Source organism: Empidonax traillii, unplaced genomic scaffold, assembly GCF_003031625.1.
Source record: "Empidonax traillii isolate 1590-97213 ecotype Southwest subspecies unplaced genomic scaffold, ASM303162v1 scaffold225:size1387458, whole genome shotgun sequence".
Lineage (NCBI taxonomy): Eukaryota > Metazoa > Chordata > Aves > Passeriformes > Tyrannidae > Empidonax > Empidonax traillii.
In genome coordinates this window covers 751,839-775,093 of record NW_020955418.1, presented here as the reverse complement: position 1 = coordinate 775,093, position 23,255 = coordinate 751,839, and the positions used below count along the sequence as shown (strand labels likewise).

Below are 23,255 nucleotides of genomic sequence, written 5' to 3'. Positions count from 1 at the left end.
ATAGGCTATCTCTCTCTAATATCTCTAAAAAATTCTCACCAGCATGGCTACAGCTCATTCTGGCTTAGATTTATCACCCCATCACCTAGCCCATCTCTTACTTCAGTAAGGGTAATTAGCAATGAACAGTCATCCTTTGGTAGCTAGCAATCAGGACCCAAACACAGTGTGCTAGAACAACATAGATAAAAGATCTAAAAAACCACTAACACCCATCACCGCATGTTTAAGTTATGATTTTCACATCAAATCTAATGCAGTTTACATAAAACTTCATTTATTTGCAATAAAGTTGTTCATCCCAGGACAACGGAAAAGCACACAAAATAAACTTCCATTTTAATAGAATCGTAGACTGGCTTTGGTTGGAAGGGATCTTAAAGATCACCTAGTTCCAACCTGCTTGCTGTGGGCAGGGACACCTTCCACGAGGTTGCTCAGAGCACCATCCAACCTGGCCTTGAACACTTCAAGGGATGGGGCATCCACCATCTCTCTGGACAACCTGTTCCAGTGCCTCACCACCCTCACAGTAAAGAGATTTCTGGATTAACACACCGCTAGCACCAGTTAAAGGGATAGCCAGCTACACTTGCTGCCTGCCTCCATTGCTGCGTTTTGTCCAAGAGCAAAGATGAACTGCATGCCTTAATCTTCATTTATGGACTGAAGAGACTGGCTTTGCTTATGTTTTCTTTCGGTGTTGCTACAGTCATATCTATTTGGAATCTTAGATATTTGTACAGTACACAGACTTCTAGCACCTTGCAATTTTTTCTACCCCTATATTTGTGTCTGTTTATGTGATCCTGTGGCTTGTTTTATTCAAAGATATTTGAGTACCTCAGGGTCTTGTGGTTTTGCTGCATGTGGTAATGTACTAACAGTGTACAAAAATATTTAAACTGCTACTTGAAATATAATTTGTACAAAAACTTAAACAAGCATCAATCAGAAGACCGATATGAAACCTTCATGTAAGTAAGTCTTAACTTTAGTGAACAAGTAAAAGCTTGCAAGAGGGTCTTTGGTCATATTTTAATGCATTCAATACGGTTTTACTAAGAAATACATTAAATCCCTCATGAAGAACACACTGAAAAGCCAACCCCTCCCTCCTCCAAATCTCTCTTCAACAGGGGCAGGGGGGGAAGAAAGCTTGGAAACAATGTTGAAACTAAAAATGGCATATAAAAGGATCCAAAAGAATTGATTAAATGACATATTGAAAATTCAAAGTTAGGAACTGCAAAGAAGAAAAGTGAGCTAAGAGTGCCCAAGGACAGAACCATGCTTTTTTGCTTGTGTGTTTTCTGTTGGGTAACAGCAGAAAAAAAAAATACCTTTAGAAACATTGGCCTTTATGTAAATGGAGATGAGGTTTCTATTAAACATTTACCTTTCACAGTGAGCATATTTTTGCTTTGTTAGCTGATGACTACCACTGTTTATCAAACAGGATTAGCTTCCTTAGACATTCCCAACCCCCCAGTTAACACTACCTTATGAATCATCAAATTTATAACTTGTCAGGCGTGGCCTGATACCTTAGGGCAAACTGGGACCCTGTTGAAAACAAGACACATTAACTGCTTAACAGCTCAGCAGACAATACAATGTTAAATTTGCTGAACTCATGAATGCATTTTTACTGAATAGTAGAAAGAGAGAATAGCGTCTTAGCATAACTTTTTTTAGAGAGCTGGGGTCATGAATCAGATAATTAAAAATGAAACAATTCTCATAGAGGAGCATGCTGCAATCCATAGACTGAAAGGTGTCTAGGAGGATTAAAATAAAAAACAAACCAAACAACTCAGAAGTTTCCATATTTTTAAACAGGGATCCTTTTTAGAGGGAATAAAAATACTAACATATGTGATGATTTTCCTGTGGCCTTTTGGAAGCGTAAGCCTTATTTTGCACTTCTCCCCCCTCAACCTCCATAGTATTTCAGCTTCTTCTTAAAAGCTTCCCAGAATCCATAACTTCTGAATGGTGCTATAACCTGAAAAGGTAACTAGCCACATCAAAGAAAAACACTGAACAAAAATGTAAACCCCACATGCATGGTCCACACTAGGCATGCTCAGTCTGGTGTGTGCATCAGCAGTGGTTGTTTTTTTCAGAATAGGCTCACGCCTGTTGCTTTATTTGGTCTGAAAAGCTCAGTGAAGAGCGCAGCAGCTCAGGGAAGAGGTGGTTAGTTCCTTGGCTTAGCTGGCGTCAAGGAACACAAGGGAACTCTGCATGAAAATCACGAGGCATTGGAACTGACTTCTTTGAAAGCTGTGATATAATAATTTTTTTAAAATCTTCTGCCCATATCTGGTTGTGGTAAGTAGTCTTTAAAGGGAGCTTCTGAAGTAGCCTTTGTATTAATTCATTTTATGCATCACCACAAGAACTTTTTAAGTGTATAATGCATAGTACACCTCTGCCACAGGAAAATAGATCCCAGAAAAAGACAGAATCAAAAGACAGGAAAATGACTTGAAGTGACACAAATTACTCTGAACAAAATCACAATCAAAAGCAGCATATTTAACAGCTGCCTATTCATGGAGTAACATGCATTGTCAACACTAAAACGCTAAGAAGTCTACAAGGTTTCTACAAGAAAGACCAAAGAATGCTGGAGATTGAAGTGTAAGCAATATAAATGCTGAGTTTTGCATTCATGCTGAGAAACCTGCCCTGCTTCCTTTCCCAACCCCTGCCAAGACAACTATTACGGTCTCTATCAATTCTGAGCAAACCCTGGAGCCCTTGTATACGAGTTTTATTTGACCAAATTCAGCTGCTTGCTATAAATAGGCCACTGTTATATCCGTGTACCACACAGTTCTGTTTAAAGTTCTCACAGAACATGTGCCACTTACCCGCAGGGAAGAAAAACAAACCACAATCAAAACAACACACCACTCTTCTTTTTTTCCCCTCACTGCATTTTTACTCATGCAACAAGAAGAGACTATTCACTAGTAGTACTAGTCATGACTCGAATCAAGCTGATATAATTTCAGAATACAACGGGGAACCCAGTGAACTTCTAAGAGTTTGATAAGAGTGCACACTGGAACAGAAAAGGGACATGGGGTATTCGAAATACTACACTACATTGACATGTTTCACTACAGGGATAAACACTGGCCCAAGGCTGATATTTGCTGCAATATTTTGCTACTCATCTCCAGTATTTTGTTTTTGATAACAGCTGGGCACCCTCCCAGGAAAACTGAAACCTTCTTCCTTGGAATGGACAGATTTCAAAGAAATGCAATGCAAGCACTGCTTATCTTCCTCTATGTAGTTACAAAACTGCATGTTAAGGATAAGAGAGAGGCAATTGCTCTGACATAGAATTTAAGTGTAAAATAAAGAATCAACACCACTGCTTTAAAATATTTGGCAATGGGGTAAAAAATATGTCTTAAGCCAAAGGAAGCTTTCCTAACAAAGACACAGCAGGCCATCTAACACCAAGGGTGTGTGTATTTGTTTCTGATTAAAGCAACCCCCAATATTACAGGCACATATTTGATTGTAAATGAACTTTCTATCTAGAGACTAAAAGAAATAAATTGCTTATACAGAAAGCTTTATTCTAAAATTAAAAAAGAAACCCTTAAGAACAACAAAAAGCCCAACAAAAAGAAGCCCTAAATATTCAAGATTCCTATAACTAAAGGAAAAACAAAAAAACAATTAAAAAGAAAATATAATTTTCAAACCAATAATTTCCAAATATATTAAAATATTAAAAAAATAATTTTACTGTGCACTTATTTCCTGAAGAGAGACTTTATACAGCAGTTTTGTTAAATATTAAATTGTCTTGCAATTTTGATCATTTTTGGAAATCATAACAAAGGCAATTTATTCGTTTCCTGAAAACTTAGAGGGAGATGCAAAACTGCTCACACCTTGCAGTAATTCAAAGGAACTGGTTACAGGAATTTACCCGACTTTGCTGATTAGGAACTCCAAAGAACCAAACCACATGAAAAACTTCGCTGGTTATCCTGTGTGAAGTCTGCAGATGGAAGCAAAAGTAAGAAGAGAACAGTTCACTGAAGCAGTATGACTCAAAACATCTTGAAGGTAAAAGCAAGCCAACCTTCTCCGAAGTCGATAGAAACTGTTAATAGGTGCACGGAGCTGGGATTTCACCATTTTTGGAGAGGTCAGTTAAGTGAACGTTCACAAGTAGGAGAAGGCTTATTCTAGTAAACCAAAACATTTGTGGTTAGTAAAATTGAAGCAGATTTCGTACCTACGCTAAATATATGTTTCCATTTGTCAACCTGTGGTTTTTAAGTACAACTCGACAACATTCTGGGAAATGGATGATGCAATCAACACTTCCAATAGAGAAGGGGCTAGACAGCATGTGATTTAACAGTAATAACATACTTGAAGCAAACAATTTAGCTCATACATACCAGTGAAGGGGAGACTGCTTGCTCTTGTACAGATTTTTACTGAAAACAAGAGGAAAAGCAAGATAGACAAGCGGTTAAATTCAGGATACTCCCAACAATATATTACAAGTAAATGCAGTTTTGTAAGAGCCCTGGATCTTGATTTGGATTTCTACAAAACACAAAGAAGTTTTGGAGCAACTTAGGAATGATTCTACATTTCCTTCACCAAAAGGAAACAAATCCTTAAAGAACCTTCTGTCTTTGTTGTGTGAACGAGGAAATTCAAAGGAAAACCTCCCAAATAATGTTAGTGTAGACAGACTGTTACTCTTACTTGTTACTCAAAAGAAATGGGCTTTTCCTGAAAGCAAGTTAGGGCAGGAGCTCAGCCTTAGCCTGCAAATTGACTTAGAGAGAGAGCTGGGAGATCTACCAATTTTAGATTAATTTTTTTTTATCTTTTATCCCTTATTTCCTGCCAGGCAGGAAATGAACACATATATTTCTGAATCAATGGGGAGCTACTGCAGATTTTCACAGATGAAACAGTTTCATGGCAAAACAGTCTAATTTATTTTTCACTCGCATGTTTTGAAAGAGCTCCGCAAATTAAAAATCAAACTACGAAGTCAGAGAACCGGAAAGTATCTCTGTATATTCAGAGTTGCTACTGATTCTAATTAGAGACAACAGACAACATCAATACAGAGACTTACAGAAACAAGTTTGGAGAATTGCCAACTTAGGTCTCCTGTTCATGAATTTAGTGATCATTGGACACTCAACTGTTGCTTTTCAAGAGACATGCACTTCCAGCCCAGAAAGCCACCTGTATCCTGGGCTGCATCAGAAGCAGAGTGGTCAGCAGGTTGAGGAAGGTGATTCTGCCCCTCTACTCTGCTCTGCTGACACCCCACCTCTACTGCATCCAGCTGTGGGGTCTCAGCACACAATGGACATAGGCCTGGTCCAACAGGTCCAGAGGAGGACCATGAGGATGATCAGAGGGCAGGACCATCTCTCCTATGAAGACGGGCCAAGAGTGGTGGGGTTGTTCAGCCTGGAGAAGGTTCCAGGGAGACCTCAGCAGCCTTCCAGTACCTAAAGAGGCTGCAAGAAAGCTGGAGAGGTACTTTTCACAGGAGCATGTAGTGACAGGACAAGGGGGAATGGCTTTAAACTGAGAAAGTGTCAGTTTAGATTAGGTATTAGGAAGAAATTCTTTATTGTGAGGGTGAAGAGGCACCAGAGAAGCAGTGTATGCCCCACCCCTGGAAGTGTTCAAGGCCAGGTTGGATGGGACTTTGAGCAACCTGGTCTAGTGGAAGGTGTTCCTGCCCATGGCAGGGGGGGTTGGAACAAGATGGTCCTTGAGGTCCCTGCCAATCCAAACCATTCTGTGATTCAATATTTAGCAGCACATCCTCATAGAATAGATTCTCACCTGTTCCAAAAGGCTCATTCCTAGAGTTTAAATCTGTCAGATTTGTGTTTCAAAATATATGGAGGGATTTTCCAAATTTCTGAAATGTCAATACATATGTGTGGTACAAGAAAGACAGAGGAAATGGGAGATTTTGTGTCTCTGCACACAGGAGTAACAAACTTTTACACGACACTTGAAGACTTTATGGGCTAGAGGATAATTATTATGTTCTCTTTATAGTGTATTTTTCCTGAAGGACACATTAACTTTATTCCTTGCTTAAACACTCACCAAATGCTGGCTTGCTGGCACTTTGCTAATTCCAAGACAACGCTTCTCTATAATCTTTTACTTCCTCTTTCCACCTGCCCAAAATAGAAATTTACTTGCACAGTACCTGTTTTTAGCAGGATAAAATCAGTCTTAAACAGTTATTTTAGCAATGATTTGTCAGAGGTTCAGGCCTATAAGCAAATATGTACTGATTACATAGACATACACAGAATCACCTGCCCTGGTAAGTTAAGACCAATAGCAAAGTCATTCGAAAAATTGAATTATCACTTCCCTTAATTTGAGAAAGCGTCAAATCTTGTAAGTTAGTGCAAAAAATATTTTTAAACAAAAAAGTGAAGTTCTTGAATAAGATTCATTAATTTAAGTCAGTCTGCATTAAGTTTTCCTTATGTTATTCCTCTTCAGAGTCTTGGAGGGGTTGTTGACTTTGCAAATTCCTAGCTTAAAAGATGTGCTATTAGCAGTGACTTACCTTCAACCAAAGAGAGAAATTTCAAATCCAAAAGCTGCAATTATAATGAAAACTCATCGTATTTTATGAAATATTCAAAAGTCTTTATTTCAGGTCAGTATATTTACAGGCACGCATCTTTTCCTCCATGCTTGTACATGATCAAAGTTGGCAACTCCCAACCACAAAAAAAGTTAAATGATTATTACAGTACAGGCACGAAGTAGCCAAAAAGCTTTACTTTCATCAAGCAAAGCTATGATTGTGCTCTAACAGCATTTATCACCAGTGCACAAACCGATCTCCCCTCCTAAAAGCAAGCAGGAAAGGGAAATTTCCCTTAACTGAAGGAACACAGATGGCAGCTCTGCCACTAAAGCACTCACTTTGTCAGTGGAAGAATGATATCTGGATACACTGGACACCTCCCTTCATTGCTTTCAGTCGCATTTACTGGTTCAGGTGGGCTTGTTCAGGACTGGATTTAACAGGTGTCCATTACTGCTTTCATTATTATAACCACTATCAAGGTTCCACATTTGAACAATCAACATGATTTTTTTAAAAAATAAAGCAATAAAAACCCCAGGAGTCTGTTGGTACTGCAGTTCTCTTGCCAAGAATCTGCTTCATAATCATTTAAAATCTCTTTCCTTTCTAGAAAATCAGTTTCCTTTCCTCAAGAAGGCAGCACCAGAGACACTTTGTATCACCTAAATACAAATTAACACAACTAGCGTATTTTACTGCATTTCAAACTTCCAGTTACAGTGGTAAGGTTAGCAATGAGCATATGGAATGGGTATCTGATACTTACACGTACCAAAGGCAAGTTAGTCACAAAAATCTCTACAAATATCTTGCAAACAAAACTAGCAGCAAACACTGCTATCATTACGCAGTACTCGCTAATGAAACACGAGTGATTGGGCAGCCGTCTGGAAAACAAGCTGATAGCTATGTTATAAAAATAGCAAAGCAAATATTTGATCATAGGAACTGTACGAACAAGCGTTAGCAGGAGGGAAGTGAGCATGATTCAGTTAGCACACACTCTACTTATACAAGAGTGCCTCCAAGCCACAAAAGGTGCAGTTTCAGTTTTACGTTAATAACCAACGCTTCAGTCCGGCACACACAACCGACTCTGGCAAGCTTGTCCAAAGAGGTAATGGAATACAATTCCATTGGTTCTTCTCTACAGCAGTCAGGCCCATCCGACTGGCACGAGTGCCAGCCCTCGCTTCTGTGTGACACTTGGCAGTGCCAAGGTGCGCTGCAGCTCAGAACAGAGGGAAACGGCAGAATTGCTGTTGTCAGAGGTAAGGTTCGAACATATGCATGATATGTGTACAGTTTGTTTCTAGGCACATCTTTGGTTACATTCTCAGTCCAGTCTGCTTTACAAAATAATAAATAAAACAGTCAAGACTTGGTTAAAATCCGTGCAAGGATTAAAATCTTTTTTTTCAGAAACCAAGTCAGTAGAAGTCCCTTTAAGTTCATGTCTTGTTATATCCATAAACGATAAAATCCCAGTGCTACAGTAAGGCATGTAAATACTGAACCTGAAAGAAAATAAAAATGAGGAGGAAAATGGCATTAACATTGACATTAAATCATTAGCTCTTCGAACATCTCTTCAGAAAGCTACATACGCGTTTTACTACAATACTAAAAGTGTAACTGCCACCCCTTCCCCATGCGAGGAAATAAGGATTTTGGTTTGCAACAAACAATTTCAAGGTAGGAGGAGTATAAAAACAACAAATAAGAAGGAAGGAAGGGAAAAAAAAATGCAGGGAAACTGGGCTGGAAAACTCTTGAAACGGGCTGAAAGAAACCCTTACTTGCTTACCATTCAGAAAAAAAATCAATATGGCAAGTTACAGATGTAAAATGAGGAAATAAATAACAAGATTAATAAATCACAGTCAAATATGCAGCAAACAAATAAATGAAAGCCATCTTTAACAAGGCTTATCAGCTTTCAATTTTTAAAATTTCTATTTAAATGAAATCAACTTCTGATTTCTAGTTATACACACATAAGATTTTTGCCATTGTTTGCAACAGGAGCACTTCAAACACAATGCAAAAGATTTTTAATTACTTTTTTTTCCATGTAGAGTTCAATACGTTTATCAGTAGGAATGGTAGGATAAAAAATTTCTTCTCATTTTAATAAAGCACCTTGTATTTTCCATTTTATTGGTTCTCTCTAAAGGCTATGTCAGAAATGAGTACTATGAATGGGCTTAAGCAATTTTACTTGTGACAAAACCCATTGTGAAAGAATAATCAGAAAATCTAAACCAGAAGAATAATTTTCTACTCTTTTAATAGTAATGCACACTCAGTAGCAAAATGTCAACATGTTAAAGTTACCTCAGGCCATAGTGCAGGCACACATGCACACATATTTTCTCCAGTGCACATGTAAACGTGGAAGTTTAAAGAATATGTAGAGCTGAACAGTCAGAAAAGCTGAAATGTTCCATTTTGGACACAGATCTCCATCAGATGGATGAAGAAATCGTAGTAATGCACACAGCAGGCTGCTTTCATAAATTAAGTCAGGCACAGAAGAACTTTCTGGTCCTTGTTAACATGCAGTCTTTTAGATTTCTCATCCATGTTATTATTAGAGTATAAAGCAGAGCAAAATCCAGAAAAAAAGCCCATTCAAAATAGAGTTGCGAATCATAGGAAACTTTGAGTTAAGTACACAAATAAGGCTGCTAATCTTGCCTCAGACTATTTCAAGTATTTTTATATTTTTTTAATTGGGGCCTTTATGAATACAGCCCATCGAGAGTTTGCCAACCATTTAACAATGTTTAACAGTTTCACCTTCAGAGACCATCAGATTCCTTACCTGCTAGGTACTTAATATTATCAAGTTTGTGTGATTCGAGCATTGTTTTCAGATCTGCAACTTCTGTGTCTATTTTTCTGTCTGTTTGGGTCAGAGCCCGATCTTGCTGTGCATGCTAAAAAACAAGAGCACCAAAATGATGCAATTTTATTACTTTCCAGTTTATTTAGAAATTCGACACATTTCTTCAAGTTGTATTTTTGCTTTCTTCTTAATTGCACATTAATTTGCACTCAAAGAGAGTAAGTTCCTTCTTAGTTGATTATATCCAAGGAATTGAATAACTTGGTGAACTCAGGAAATTTATGTGGTTACATGTTCCTTAACACGTAATCTAGAAACTGGCAGAACTGGATGCCTTCTTATCTCAATCTAACAGCATAAACATTAACTTCAATCTGTTGCTCAGCCCACTGACACTAAAGTCACTGCTGAATTATAAGAGCTATTGAGAAGTCAAAGAGCCTCTTGTGACAAAATCATACCACAGCATAAGGATTTGTGGCTCATTAGAAAAACTGAAAATTGGTCTCCTGTTGTAGAAAAGCATGTCTTCATCTTGTAATGAATTCTACCACAAAAACAGCTTCAAATTCAGAATCTGATTATGACAGAAGACAGGACTTCTGTTAAAAAATATGGGATAGAATTATTACTCAGAAGAGACTGAAAAATCCAACTTGTAAACTGAGAACAACAGCTGCTGAGCTGCTGCTATTTTCAAATCAAATTAACTGAAACACTGTGAATCAGTTAATGTTTTACTTGTAGATATAATCCTAGAAATAATTCCCTAAACTACAGAAAGGAAACAAAAGGAAGTAGTAGTGCTTGGTAAAAAACTCCTCTAAAATGAAGACAAATCAATCTAGCAATAAGTTTCTCACGGAATGTGGGGGGAAGAATTAATTTCACATTAAGAGCAGAATTTCATCTAGAGAAAATATGACATGCATGAAGTTTCAAGATAAAGTGTCTACTGGATAGTTCATATATACATGCAGAAGGTCTAATAATATATATGGAAGCCTTTTCATTCTGTAGACATTTACATTAAAGGGCTTAAAGACATGAACAAGTCCAAAAAGAATACCAGGTCTATAACACAAGTACAAAAAGATTTGCTGTGTAATAATCAGCTACCAAGTTCTTACCAATTCCACTATTTCTGTCCTCATTTCAAGTAGTTTTCTTTCATTAAGCGAGTACTAAAGGGGGGGGAAAAAAAAAAGTTAAACACCATACTGTACTTAAACTTCCCCCCGCCCTTTGGAAATAAATGTTCATTTATTTCCAAATTATGCAGAACACATAATCTGGACAAGACTATTGACTGACAACACTTGGGAGACAGCACTGTAGGATAACTGCTGTCCTTTTGAAAAGCACAATTCAGACTGGTGTTCATCTACACCTCTGAAACGTAAAGTGCAGCAACTTCATCAGACACTCATCTTCTGCAAAAACTGTACATATCAGCAAGCAGGTGGAAGAAAGGCCATCAGATTTGCAGTTCTGAAAAACAAGTGCCTATGATTCTAAACAGTAGCTCTGGAACTGTTAACTATTCCATTGAGCATACAAGCACAACTAAGAGTGAACCATCGACTTCCTTAAGGAAGGGAGAACAGTTTTAAAACATTGTATCAAACTCAGTTATCAAAGAAATGTTTAGCCAGCACTGTATCACCCACCATTTGAGTTGTTCTGACCATTATTTCATGATATATTTGTTAAAACCAGAACATTTGTATCACATGTTAAGCCATTCATTTGTGGATCCTCAAAAGTTGAGGCTTATTTGTAGGTTACAGCTGTTGGGTTCAAGGAAAGTTAAACCCAAATTAAAGAAGAATACCTTTAAAGCAGGTTACCTTTCTGACTCATGAACAGGCGTGATTTACCTTGACATCCATAATGGTTCCTGTACCATTACTGGAGCAATTAAATTATTCATAGACAGCTGTTAAACCACCCATAAATGGCACAGAGTATTAAGGTCATCAGGCACCCACCTCAGAATCCTCAGTTACAATAACCTCATCTGTTGACATTCTCACATGGAAAGTCACCTTATTTTTCCTCCACTCTGGAAGCTTATTCTGTTTTCAGATTAACATCAGAATTATCTACATAAATGCCTCAGCATTGGAAAACCCTCCTGAAAGATCTAGAGCTCTATTTGGATGTTTGACTGATCTGAAGTTGAAGTTAAAAGACAGCAGGCTGCTACAAATGTAGGAAATTACATGAAGACAAATAACAGCATGTCTACAATTAATGAAGGAGTCACTAGGTTCTGAAAAAGGAAAAGATGGATAAAAAAAGAAATGCACACATCTTATATAAAGCTACATTTTTTAAAGTGGCAAGATGGTAGAATATTTATAAAATAATGTAATTAAAATTATTTTTAGGAAGAAATGTAAGAATTGGACCCCACATTGATAGACTGATCATCCCTGCCGAAAGAATCATGACAAAATAACTTTATGGACTGAAATAGTTTATCTCTTTTACTTTAAATAGATGCAGTTAGCCAAATACACATCATCTGAATAATTTATATTCCACAAACTTCTTTCTGGATGTTTCTTAAAGTTTTGTTTCGTGGCTAGAACTCTTTAGGTCTTAGGTTTAAGACAGTGAAATTGGCCTTTTACTGCAAGGCATTATGACACATTTGTAACAACAACAGTGCATAAAGAAAAAGAAAGAAGGAAATATAAGGCTAAACTTCCTCCCCTCTTCTGAAATTCAACAGGGAGATTTAAATTCACGTTTTTCACAGTGCAAATTCATTTCTGTCAGATGCATCTTGAGTTTTTTAACAGCAAGCTCAGAGGCACTGTGATGCATCAACACACGAACAGATACGGATTTTTGTACTGCACTTCAAGTTTTTAAATCACATCTCTACACTGCAGATGTAAATCACAGCATAAAGAGATGTGCATTGAGCAATGTAGGATTCTGTGAGAAATAAAGTAGAAGGAACTAATTAAATGATTAACCACTCAAGAGTCTGAAACATTAAAGACTGCCCACATCAGTGCTGACACAGTAAGATTCTCTATCAGTACTTATTCCAAACAAAACTGAACAATAAGAACATTTTACTTTGTGCTTCAAGTTAAAGCAATTTAAGTGTTTTTCTCTTCTGAAAAGTAACTTAGCAAGAACGCACAGTAACCTATAACTATCCTGAGTTTTATACTCAGAAAGCTGGACGTTCAGTCGTTAGTCACATTACAACTGAAGTGAATATATAAGTGATGCTCTGCCTACTATAGAAAATGCTGGATTACATCTCTTCCCCAACTTCTCCCCATTCATCTGCCTTTTCCCTTTTCTGTTCATGCATGGCAGAGTCGACATTAAAGTGGGGGAGTGGGGGCAGTAATAAAAGAAAAGTTTCCACAGAAACTATGAAATCATAGTTGCACAACAGACTACAAAGTTGGTTAACTTTTTTTAAGAGAAAGCTGACACGCACAGTTTGCTTTTCCTGGGAGGCAGTCAAAATAACGTTGTGTTCTGCACAACAGACAAGAGTTCAGATTCCAGGATCCTACATAACTATATAAGAAAACACTGGTGCCGAATTTATCACTGGTGCAGTAGTTTTATATAGGTTTTGTAAACCCAAAGTATTGCAAAGCTCATGATCTACACAAGGAGTGCACTTCATATGATGCCTTTTTAAAACAACAACATGAAGCATTAACCTTTAAACAAGAATTCTACCTGCCCAAATTGTACTTTATTCAAGCATCTACCATGGGCTAACAGATTGTCATTAGTCATTATACTGAAACACCAACACAGCTGTTACCTAAACTAATCACACTGAAAAATGTCAAGGGGTACACATAGAAGATAAATTACATCTACTTGAGCAATTCTTATTGCCAGCATTGGAGATAAATATTACACATCTTCATTACACACCTGGGAAAAAGGACTGAATAATACTAATAGAAAAAATGTCACTAAAATATCTCTCAATTTAGAAGATGCAATTTCATTGAGATCCTAAAAGCTACCAGAAAAAAAAAAATCTATGAGAACAGAACTCTAAATAAGTGCTACATATAATGCAAATTCTACATCTACATTACTCTAACTTAAGATTACATCAATTCAGATTTACCAGGTATTTCAAAGCTCAAACCAATCTAAACCAGTATCATTGACAGTTAAAAAAAAATAATAGAGGGAAATTAAACATCTTCAAGGATGATAAATTCAAGAAAGGTATAAACTTCATAAAGCGTGAAAACAGAGAAAGAGATACACTAATAAAATAGAAAACCTCTAGGCAGCTGGTCAGCATGTTAAATTAAATAATATATTTAAGTGCAATGTGTTAATCCTGACATGAAAACAATATCAAAATAGACAAGACATACAAACCTAAACATGGCACCTTGCACTATACCCATATAAGGATGAATAACTTAGATTAATACCACCTTGAAGCTGAGTGATACTACAGGTTAGTAAGAAAATGCTCCTTGGGTGAGATGCTCTTACCCAAATTTGGCAATTACTCAGTGTTGACACGTTTCTACATGAAAGTTACCAAAACTTACCAGTTCTTTTACTCTGCTCTTCTCTAGGTTTAGGTTTAACTTGTTATCTGCACGAACTTTGGTAATTTCATCCTAATGGGACAAATTGATAAAGCAGCAAAATTTTCTCTTTAGTCATAAGCAGAAAGAATTAGACAAATATATTGTATCTTTCTTTACATATCTCACGAATCAAGCTTCTCTCCAATTAGTGTATAAGTATTTCTAACCTTCTCCTGAGAAATACTGATGTTCTATAGCATGAGTTGGATCTCAGAATCAAAAACTAACAAGTACTTTTAACACTGAAAACAGCACTTAATTGAGAACACATCCTTCTATAATTGCAGGGAATGTTTCCTGTATCCTGTAACTCTCTCTGATTTCCAGAAACCTATGCCTAGGTACATCTGTAAGTTGGATTTCTTCCACAAAGCAATCTTCATGCTCAAAATAACTTTAAGAGCAGTTTCTAACCTTCCAGTGTTAAATTGGAAACAAAATCTGTTTCTAAAGACTACATCTAGAGCTTTCAGAAAAACCTACGCAGATTTCAGAAGTCAGGAAACATTTATCAGATTTTTAAACACCTAACTTCCAAAAACCACCATAAGCCGTACACTTGCATTTTACTTTATCAATAGCTGTAAGTGATTCCTTACAGTGACAGCTGCCATTTTAGTGCAACCTCCTGGCAGGAACTCCAGCCAGCTGACAGTTTGTCATGCGGCAAACTGCTGATCAGATGAATGTGTGGGAGAAGCAGGAGACTCTTGATGTTCTGGGAGATTCTAGTTAGAACCAGACAAGCATTTCTCAAGTAGGCCAATTTCTACTAGTTGAGAGTTGATTAAGTTAGTATGAACAATAATTAGACTCATTTTCTGTGTTTGAATTTTGAACTTTAATTGGTTTATCGTTAGCTGCCGTTGCAACAGAATACGTTAATTACAATTTAATAAATAAAAAATTAGAAAGAATTTTTTCTTGAACTTTTATATTGTCGTTTTGTATGAGAAAAACATAAAACAACTTGCCCTTGTGAGAATTACATTTAGAGTTAAAAGTAAAATTTAAAGACATTTAGTTTTTAAGAAAAGATGACTCAGATCCTTGATGCTCTACCAGTGGATTACGCTAGCTCATTTACATGCAACTAAAACTCTAAAATAAGTTACAATTCAAAAATCAGATGCCAAATGCATTTTAAAATGGTATTCTGAAAACCCGGATGCACTAAGCACTTCATAATACAATGTGAAACACACGGGATTAGGCTTGAAAAATTGATGCTTTCCTTTTGGAAACGATGGTGCAAAAAGAAATGTAAGAGAATCTGAAATAAGTGGTAAGGAGGCACTAAAGTGAGTTTGACCACACTGTCATCTAGTTCAACAAGTCCAATAGCCAGACAGTTTCATGGAAAAATCCTAGGGAAGGAAGAGTGCTCCATCCTTTCAACTAAGAAGGACATTTCAGCAGCCAGCAGCAGTTAGGTCAGATGTCTGTACTCCCTACAAACAGTTGATGTTTCCCAGTTTCCAATCTTAATCACTCTTTCAAGAATGTATGTTTCTGTGTAAAGGCTGCTTATGCCTCCACACCAATTTGAAATTATAGATTTAAGAGGATATTGGTTTTGATGGTAGAAGTGTGTTTGAAGTGCTCTGCAAGACACACAAAGCATAAAGAACAAACACAGCACTGAGAGCCTGTTTTCTTGCAGTGGTCATTTACTCCAAACAAATGGGACCAAACAAAATGGTTCCAATTGGTGGCCTAAAAAAAGTCATTTAAAATCTATTTTAAGTTCTGGACAGTTAACAGGTAAGTCTTCAGGAAAAAAAAACAAAAACAAAAAACCCCCAACAATCAGAAAACCACAATTAGGAAGTGTTGTAATTTTAAAAGCATGCTGCATCGGTAATGTAGGGGCAGCCTTAAATGCAGAACTTCTTTCAGCCTTAACCATCACATGGCAGCCACTTTCTGAATCTGAATTAAGGACAGGTAAGTAAAAATGCCTTCAGTTATATCTTCCTTCATGCCTTGTACTACTCACAGTTCCTTGTTTCCATAAATGAAGTATGCATGAACTGTCTTTGCTGCAGCCCACAGCGGACTTTTAACAGCAATTTCAGTATCCCATGTATCACAACAATTAAGCACTGCTTTGAAAATAAAATTTTGAAAGCAACACCTTTTATTTTTTCAAGCTAACTAGACAGGTGTTAATTCTTAATTATCTTACCATGACTTGCTTCTTTATCTGCTGGAGTTCAAGTTTTATTTTCTGGAAGAGTAGGGAAAAAAAGATGCACTTTATTACTGCGTATAAAACCATATAATCTAGAAATACTACTGAATTTGCATGATCAGTAACAGTGACTATAATCCCTACTGTGAAAAGGGCAGGCAAACCAAGCGTGACTGTGCCCTCACTATGTGTATAGATACATACACATGGCATGTTCACTCAGTACTGTGCACCTCCAAACAACAGCACAAGGCAGAAATTAGCAATGCCCCACTGGCAGCCCTCCTAACATATCCCAGGAGGCTGATGGCTACTTTTGCCACAAGGGCTCATCCCCAGCTCGTTAATAACTTGGTGTCCACCAGGACCCTCAGGGCCTTTCCTGCCAAGCTGCTTTCCATTTGGTGACCCCCAGCCTGTCCTGGTGCCTGAGGCTATTCTTTCCCAGGGGCAGGAGTTGGCATTTCCATTTGTTCAACTTCATGAGACTCCTGTCATCTCATTCCTCCAGCTTGCTGATGTCCCCATGAATGGCAGCACAACTGCCTGGTGTGTCAGCCACTGCTCCCAGCTCTGTATCATCTGCAGACTTGCTGAGGGTGCACTTTGCTCCACAGACAAGGTCATTAATGAAGGTGCTAAACCATCCCGGCCCCACAGTCATCCCTTTGGCTACAACATGCTTTTTAACATCATTAGAAAAAAAAAACAGGCAAGTGATAGAATAGCACTTTCCAAGATAGTGATTTTTTACCTCATTTTCTGAACGAAGTGCTGAAAATTCACTTTTTTCCAAAATAATCATGTCCTTTTTCACACCACCAATATGGGACATTACTTGCTGAAGTGCAATTTCCTTTAAAAGAAGGAAGAAAAACCTCAGGACATATCATAACTATGATGCTTTTTCTCATCTGTGCCTACAAGTACGGCAGGCTACTTTGGTACCCTGAAATTTTTAATTCAGCAATTTCAGATTGATTATCCGAGTTTTCAGAAGGCAAGATAAAAATGACAGTGACAAAATAAGCAAGTTAGGCTCAAATGTTGGTAATGTTTGTCAAAATTAGCAGTGCTAACACAGATCAGAATAATTCAATTAATAACCTAGGAAACAGTTTCTTCCAAGTCTTCAGATTCTTAAGCCAGCAAAGGCTTTAGGGAGAAGTATCTCTGAGCTAAATGAGCAAAGCTGGCTTTCAGATCAAAGTTCCTCAGCACAACCATACTTTGTAATTGCCCTTCACCTCTCCCTGCAAAGGGAGTCACTGTGCTTCACTTCTCAGAATCATGCACTAATACTTTTAATTGCTCTTCTCAGTCCTCTGCACTGGACTGACAGAAGGCAAACAAGAATCCTCTGCAACTATCAAGAACGGGAAAGTCTGCAGACACTGTTCTAGATCCTACACTATCCACACATGCAAACAGGGGCTGCCTTCTCTTCTCTGAAGACCTTCCTCTACTAAGTAGTCCCTTGCTTTTGATGCTGAACTAAGAGCCCTACAAATCTGACACAGCACTCTAACTTCAGTTTTGTCATGAAATGCTATTCTAACTTACAGCACTGTATTTCTAAGGGGCATCTGAAGAAGCCTCTCCAGGCTGACCCAAGACTGAAAAAAATGGGTCAGAGTACCAGACGCATTAGAAAAACCCTACAGAAAGAGTGCTGCATGGATGGACACCTCTTTTCTTACTCCCTGGTGTCTCCAGCTTGTTCTTGTTCTCTCTTGTCCTCAGTGAACTCAGCAAACAGAATCTTCCATATTCTTTCTCTTCTTCATCTCTACATACACACACACACACACACGTGTATCTGTTTTTCCCTAAGGTTTTATCTAACTTCATCTTTTACATACCCAACTACAGCCTAAGGATAATAGCTCATCCATAACATTCCAAATCTTTCCTCCAATTCTTCATTCTTTCTTTGCACAAAACCTTCTCCAATCGAGACCATAAGGAAGTACAGGTTTATCACGTTGCCCAGAGTTCATGGCACACACACTTCCTGAGCTGCTGTACAAATATTGAATCTTAATAGCAGAAAGTAACCTGAGGGGCCAAATCCAACAGTCTCAGAAAACATCTGCTGTCAGCAGCAACATTTAATTCAACACAGAAAAAAAAGGGAAAATATATTTACTTTCATTCAAAAAAGCTGGGCATAGGAGGCTGAGATTTCTTACTGTAAAATATAACCAATCATGGGAGAAAAGGACCCTCTAACATAATACATAGCAACATACATTTCATTAGTAAGTGTATTTACCCCACCATTGTCTCTGATCTAACCTGCTGTACTTTGGTGACCATGTCCTTGTAAATCATATCCAGGTTGGAGTCCATGATTTTCACTAATGCAGATACAATGACCTCTGACTGCTGAGTAGTGAACCCTGAACAAAACAAAATGCAACAACATTCAGAGAGAGATACAAACCTGGACATCTACAGAAATACCAGTCGCTGATACCCAGCACCAAACTAAAATGAACATCAGTAATGGAAAATAATAAAACACATAGCTCTTGATCCAGCATTGACAAAAGTACACAACCAGTCAGTACGTCCAAGTTTCCCCACCCCAAAATTATGTCTGTGACACAGTATGGCTGCTTCTGTATTACAGCACTATCATCCCGATAAACACTGGGAGCTTTCTAGAATTATGATGGAATGTCATCTCTCATATGTGGCTACTTCCACGGGCAAGAATTCTGCCCCTGAAAAGCAGATACTGACTTCTCTATACTATAAAACTTCAGTGTCATTGAAGGTGTACAAAACTCAACTGAAAACAAAGCCAACTGCCCCGACTTTGGGTTGTCCCTAAAAACATTCTCGCCTTTTCCACTTTGAAAATGTAGGAATGAAATTGTCATGAACAAGACTTCACCATTATGAAAAGAAACACTGGCGAAAGCATGATTGTTTCATAGTAACCAGTAGCTGAGCATCAGAAATCGTATCTGAGAGGAAGCTGCTTTCAATAGCTGAGCTGATATAATAGTTTACTACCACCAAAAGGCTCCCCCTCCCCTTATCCCTCCTCCTGACACATGGAACAGCTCACTCAGCTGTTCCATGAGCTCATTAGACCAGCATCTCAGAATACCAATCAAGCAAAAAAGTTGGAGAGGTGACCTCCCCTTTTCAGGAACGGAGAGCTGTTACAAGTCAATTCAGCTGTACTGAACTTCACCTCAAGGTACCTCTCTCCCACCAGCAACAGCAACATGAATCCATAATAATCTATTCCCTTATCTATGTTTTAGCATAAAAGCAGCCATATTTTATATGGTATTCTATGTTGTATCATAAAAGCTGCATTTTACAAAGTAGTCCATGTTCAATCCTATTGTGATACATTGTTGCATACTCAAAGCGCAACATCCTAAATATACAGGAATCCAAAAAATACATTTTCACCCACTACTTTGAAAACTCTAGGGTTTTTTTATTCTCAGTTCCTAAAATTTCATTTTTCTTTAGCATTTTTAACTACAAGTAGGGTAATAAATGATTCCAAATAAAGTTGTATAAGCTTACTGTTTCCTTTTAGAAGAGAAGACAACCCTGTATGTTCTTACCCAGAATACAGAAAAGCCCCAAAAAATCCATAAAACTCAAGCCGTAACATCGCGTGTCAAGGAAAAATAACAAACTTTGTAAAGTAAAAAACCACTCAGGACATGACAAAAAACGCAGCTACTTGTTTCAAACAAATTACCATTTTCTTCCAAGAGGCATACCAGCGCATGAGTGTCAAAAAAAAGCCTCCTATTTCCCAGTAAGGAGATATTCCCTTTGCTTTGCAAAGATGGTGATGCAGAGACGCTTACATCTGAAAAATAATAATAATAAAAAAGTAAACCTACGTTATTTTCAGAGAAAAAACATTTAACCAACATGTTCGCTTTCCATGAGTTTCCCTACTACCCCAAAAGTTTCTCGTTTATGACAAAATATTTTGTCTTGAGATTATTGCTGCTTGCTTGGAAGTGAAAAGACATCCCACTAACAAGTTCTATGCCCAGGAGCTGGAAAAGAAAACACTTTGCCACTGCTGCCCTTCCCAGATGCCCTCCAAGAATACAATGTTCTAGGAAAAATCCCACCAAGCACTAGGGTCCTAAATCCCTTCCTTTACCGTCATCACTATGGCTGGTGGGAGCTGTGAGGGCTAAATCCACCCTCTCTTCTTTGCTAAAGAAGTGAACCTTCACCACTTGCCCCTTAGACGAAAAGTAATCACTCACAATTTGCCATTTACTGTTTTTGCAGAAAATACTCCAAACACTGTGTGCCAGACCAAGACAGGGCGTAATTTCCACTGGTATAGGTAGGGTATAAACTACCCTGACAGAACGAATGCGAGGTGCGACACGAGGTTAATCATCGGGAGGCAGAATCAATTAGCTTGGAAAAGATCTCTGAGATCATCGAGTCCAACCTGTGACCCGAAAGCACCCTGTCAACCAGACCATGGCACTGAGTACCAAGTCCACTCTTTCCTCAAACAAGGGACGGTGACTCCGCCACCTCCCTGGGCAGCCCATTCCAATGTCTATAATCTCTATAGTTTCTGTGAAGAAATTCCCCCTGATGTCCAGCCTGAACCTCCGCTGGCACAGCTTAAGGCCATATCCTCCGGCCCTGTCGCTTGCTGCCTGGAGAGGAGAGACCGACCCCGTCCTGGTTACAACTTCCCAGGCAGCTCTAGAGAGTGACAAGGGTCCCTCCTTTTCTCTAGGCTAAGCACCCCCAGCTCCTTCCACCGCCCCTCACGGCACTTGCGCTCCCGTTCCCCCCGTGCCCTCAGCCGGTGCGTTCCGGAGGGCTCACCCCTGTGCCCGCGGTGCCGCCGGCTCTCCGCGCCGCTCCCGCCGCTCCCGCCGCTCCGTCCCCACACGGCGCCGCCGCCGGGGCCCGGGGGCGCTGCGGGCGGGCGCCCACAGTCGCCGAGGCAGCGGCGCGCGGGGGACGGGGTCGCGCGGCGGTCACGTGAGGCGCCGCCCGGGCCGCGCGGCCGCAGCAGCAGCAGCAGCAGCAGCGCGCGCCTCCCGCCGCCCGCGGCCGTGGCCGCCTGGCCCCCGGCCATGGCAGCGCCGCCCGGTCCCGACCGGGGAAAAAGGGGGAGGAGGAGGGGAGTGGGGAGGCCGCCGCTACTGGGATGCCATCGCGGCGCACACGCCGCCCCGGCGCCTCGCTTCCGCCACAGGCACCGTCCCACTTCCGCCTCCGGCTCGTAGTAAAACACGGCCGGTGACGCCGCGAGCTACGGCGATCGATTCTATGGCTCATGCGGCGGCCGCGGCGAGAAGAGCGGCGCGGGCGGGCAGAGCTTCGGGGGGGGGCGGTGCTTACGGGGGCGGTGCGGGCCCGGCCCCGCGGAGGCGGGGACTCTGCCGGCCGTATAATCACAGAATCGCAGGGTCGTCAAGGTCGGAGGAGAGCTTTACAATTATACAGTCCAACCGTCAACCCACCACTACCACTGTAATCCCTGAACCACATCGCCCAGCGCCAGATCCCGGCGTCTCTTAAACACCTCCAGGGATGGCGGCTCCGCTGCCTCCCTGGGCAGCCTATTCCAATGCCTGACCACTCTAACAGTGATTTTTTTTTTTTTTTTTTTTTATGTTATCTAGTCTGAATCTCCCCTGTCTCGGCTTAAGGCCATTTACTCGGGTCCTCTCCTCGGTCCCCCCTGCCCCGCGGTGTGCTGGGCTGCCAGGAGTTAGCCATGAATGGCACTGGCTCTGCTGGGCTACTCCCATCCTTAATTTAAGGGGGAAAAATGAGAGCGTTTTGGCAGGGAGGTTTGTCCCAGTGCTGCAGAACAGGAATGATCCGGTGCCTCCTGTCTGACCCCTGACTCCTTCCCGAGTAACGTTTCTCTTCCCTCTGGACGAAGACAGACCTTCAGCAGTGAAAAGAGCATTTCACAGAACCATCAAGGTTGGAAGAGACCTTTAAGATCGTCAAGTGCAACTGTCAGCCCAGTAATACCATTGTAACCCCTAAAACTGCTAAACCAGACACAAACAGTTTCAGACAAAACCTGTTGATCTGCAATGGGTCTGAGATTTCAGGGCTCGAAGTTATTAACCAAGTAACGTGCAGCACTGTGCAACTTGGTGGGTCTGGGAGTCTGGAGCCCTAATCATTGAACAGTTGCCCTAAGAATTAGAGTAGATCAACTGTACTGTGTGTTTGGTTCTGCCAAAAATACAAGCTTCCAGAAAATACAAGAAAAATCACGTTTTCCTTAAAGGCTGTTTGTTAAGACACATGTACTTAATGTTTGTAGGAAAAATAGGAGAAGAATTCAGTTCATCCACTGCTGTTCTCTCCAGGAAGCATTTATTTCAGAGCAGGTTGATTTTTTTCTGTTAAATACATATTCACAAAAAAAAAAAAAAAAGCCAAACCAAAGCCAAACCAACAACAACAAAACAAAACACCAAAAAAACACACCTTTTCTTCTTCCTAGCAGAATCAATCACTAACATCAGTAAAACAGATGGAATCATTCAGGTGTGTCTATATAAACATAAAGGTAGGTGACCCACCACGGGACATAGCACACAGTGCTACAACAGCACAGCTTGTCATTGGAGCTGGGACAATGCATCTACACAAACCCAGCATCTGCAGCAGCACCTTCGTCCAGCTGCTGTGGTGATAAAGCAGAACAGTAAAAGCCATGACTGTTTTTTTAGAAAATAATCTATAAATATTACTTCAGTATCTTAGAAAGATATTATATTCTCAGGCTACCTGAACAGCGAAGACTGGCCATTACCTTACCTGAACAGCCTCTTCTCGAACCGCTTTCACCATAAACGTTCACGGGCATTGGTCCCTGCGCAGCTGTGTTTGTTCTCATTGCAAGTAAAAGCAGAAACTTATCGAACGTGCATTGCATCTGCTCGG

At 39.6% G+C, this 23,255-nt stretch overlaps 1 protein-coding gene across 1 annotated transcript; it reads right to left on the bottom strand.

The window, feature by feature from the left end:
* Positions 1-6,683: 6,683 nt before the first annotated feature.
* MCUR1 (mitochondrial calcium uniporter regulator 1) lies at positions 6,684-21,594 on the bottom strand. The gene is made up of 9 exons (XM_027887934.1): positions 21,162-21,594; positions 20,047-20,160; positions 18,609-18,712; positions 17,065-17,166; positions 16,305-16,346; positions 14,075-14,146; positions 10,634-10,687; positions 9,480-9,594; positions 6,684-8,169 (listed from the first exon to the last, which is right to left on the bottom strand). Exons 1-9 carry the CDS (start codon positions 21,415-21,417, stop codon positions 8,114-8,116), a joined length of 915 nt encoding a protein of 304 aa, XP_027743735.1. The 5' UTR covers positions 21,418-21,594; the 3' UTR covers positions 6,684-8,113.
* Positions 21,595-23,255: the final 1,661 nt, after the last annotated feature.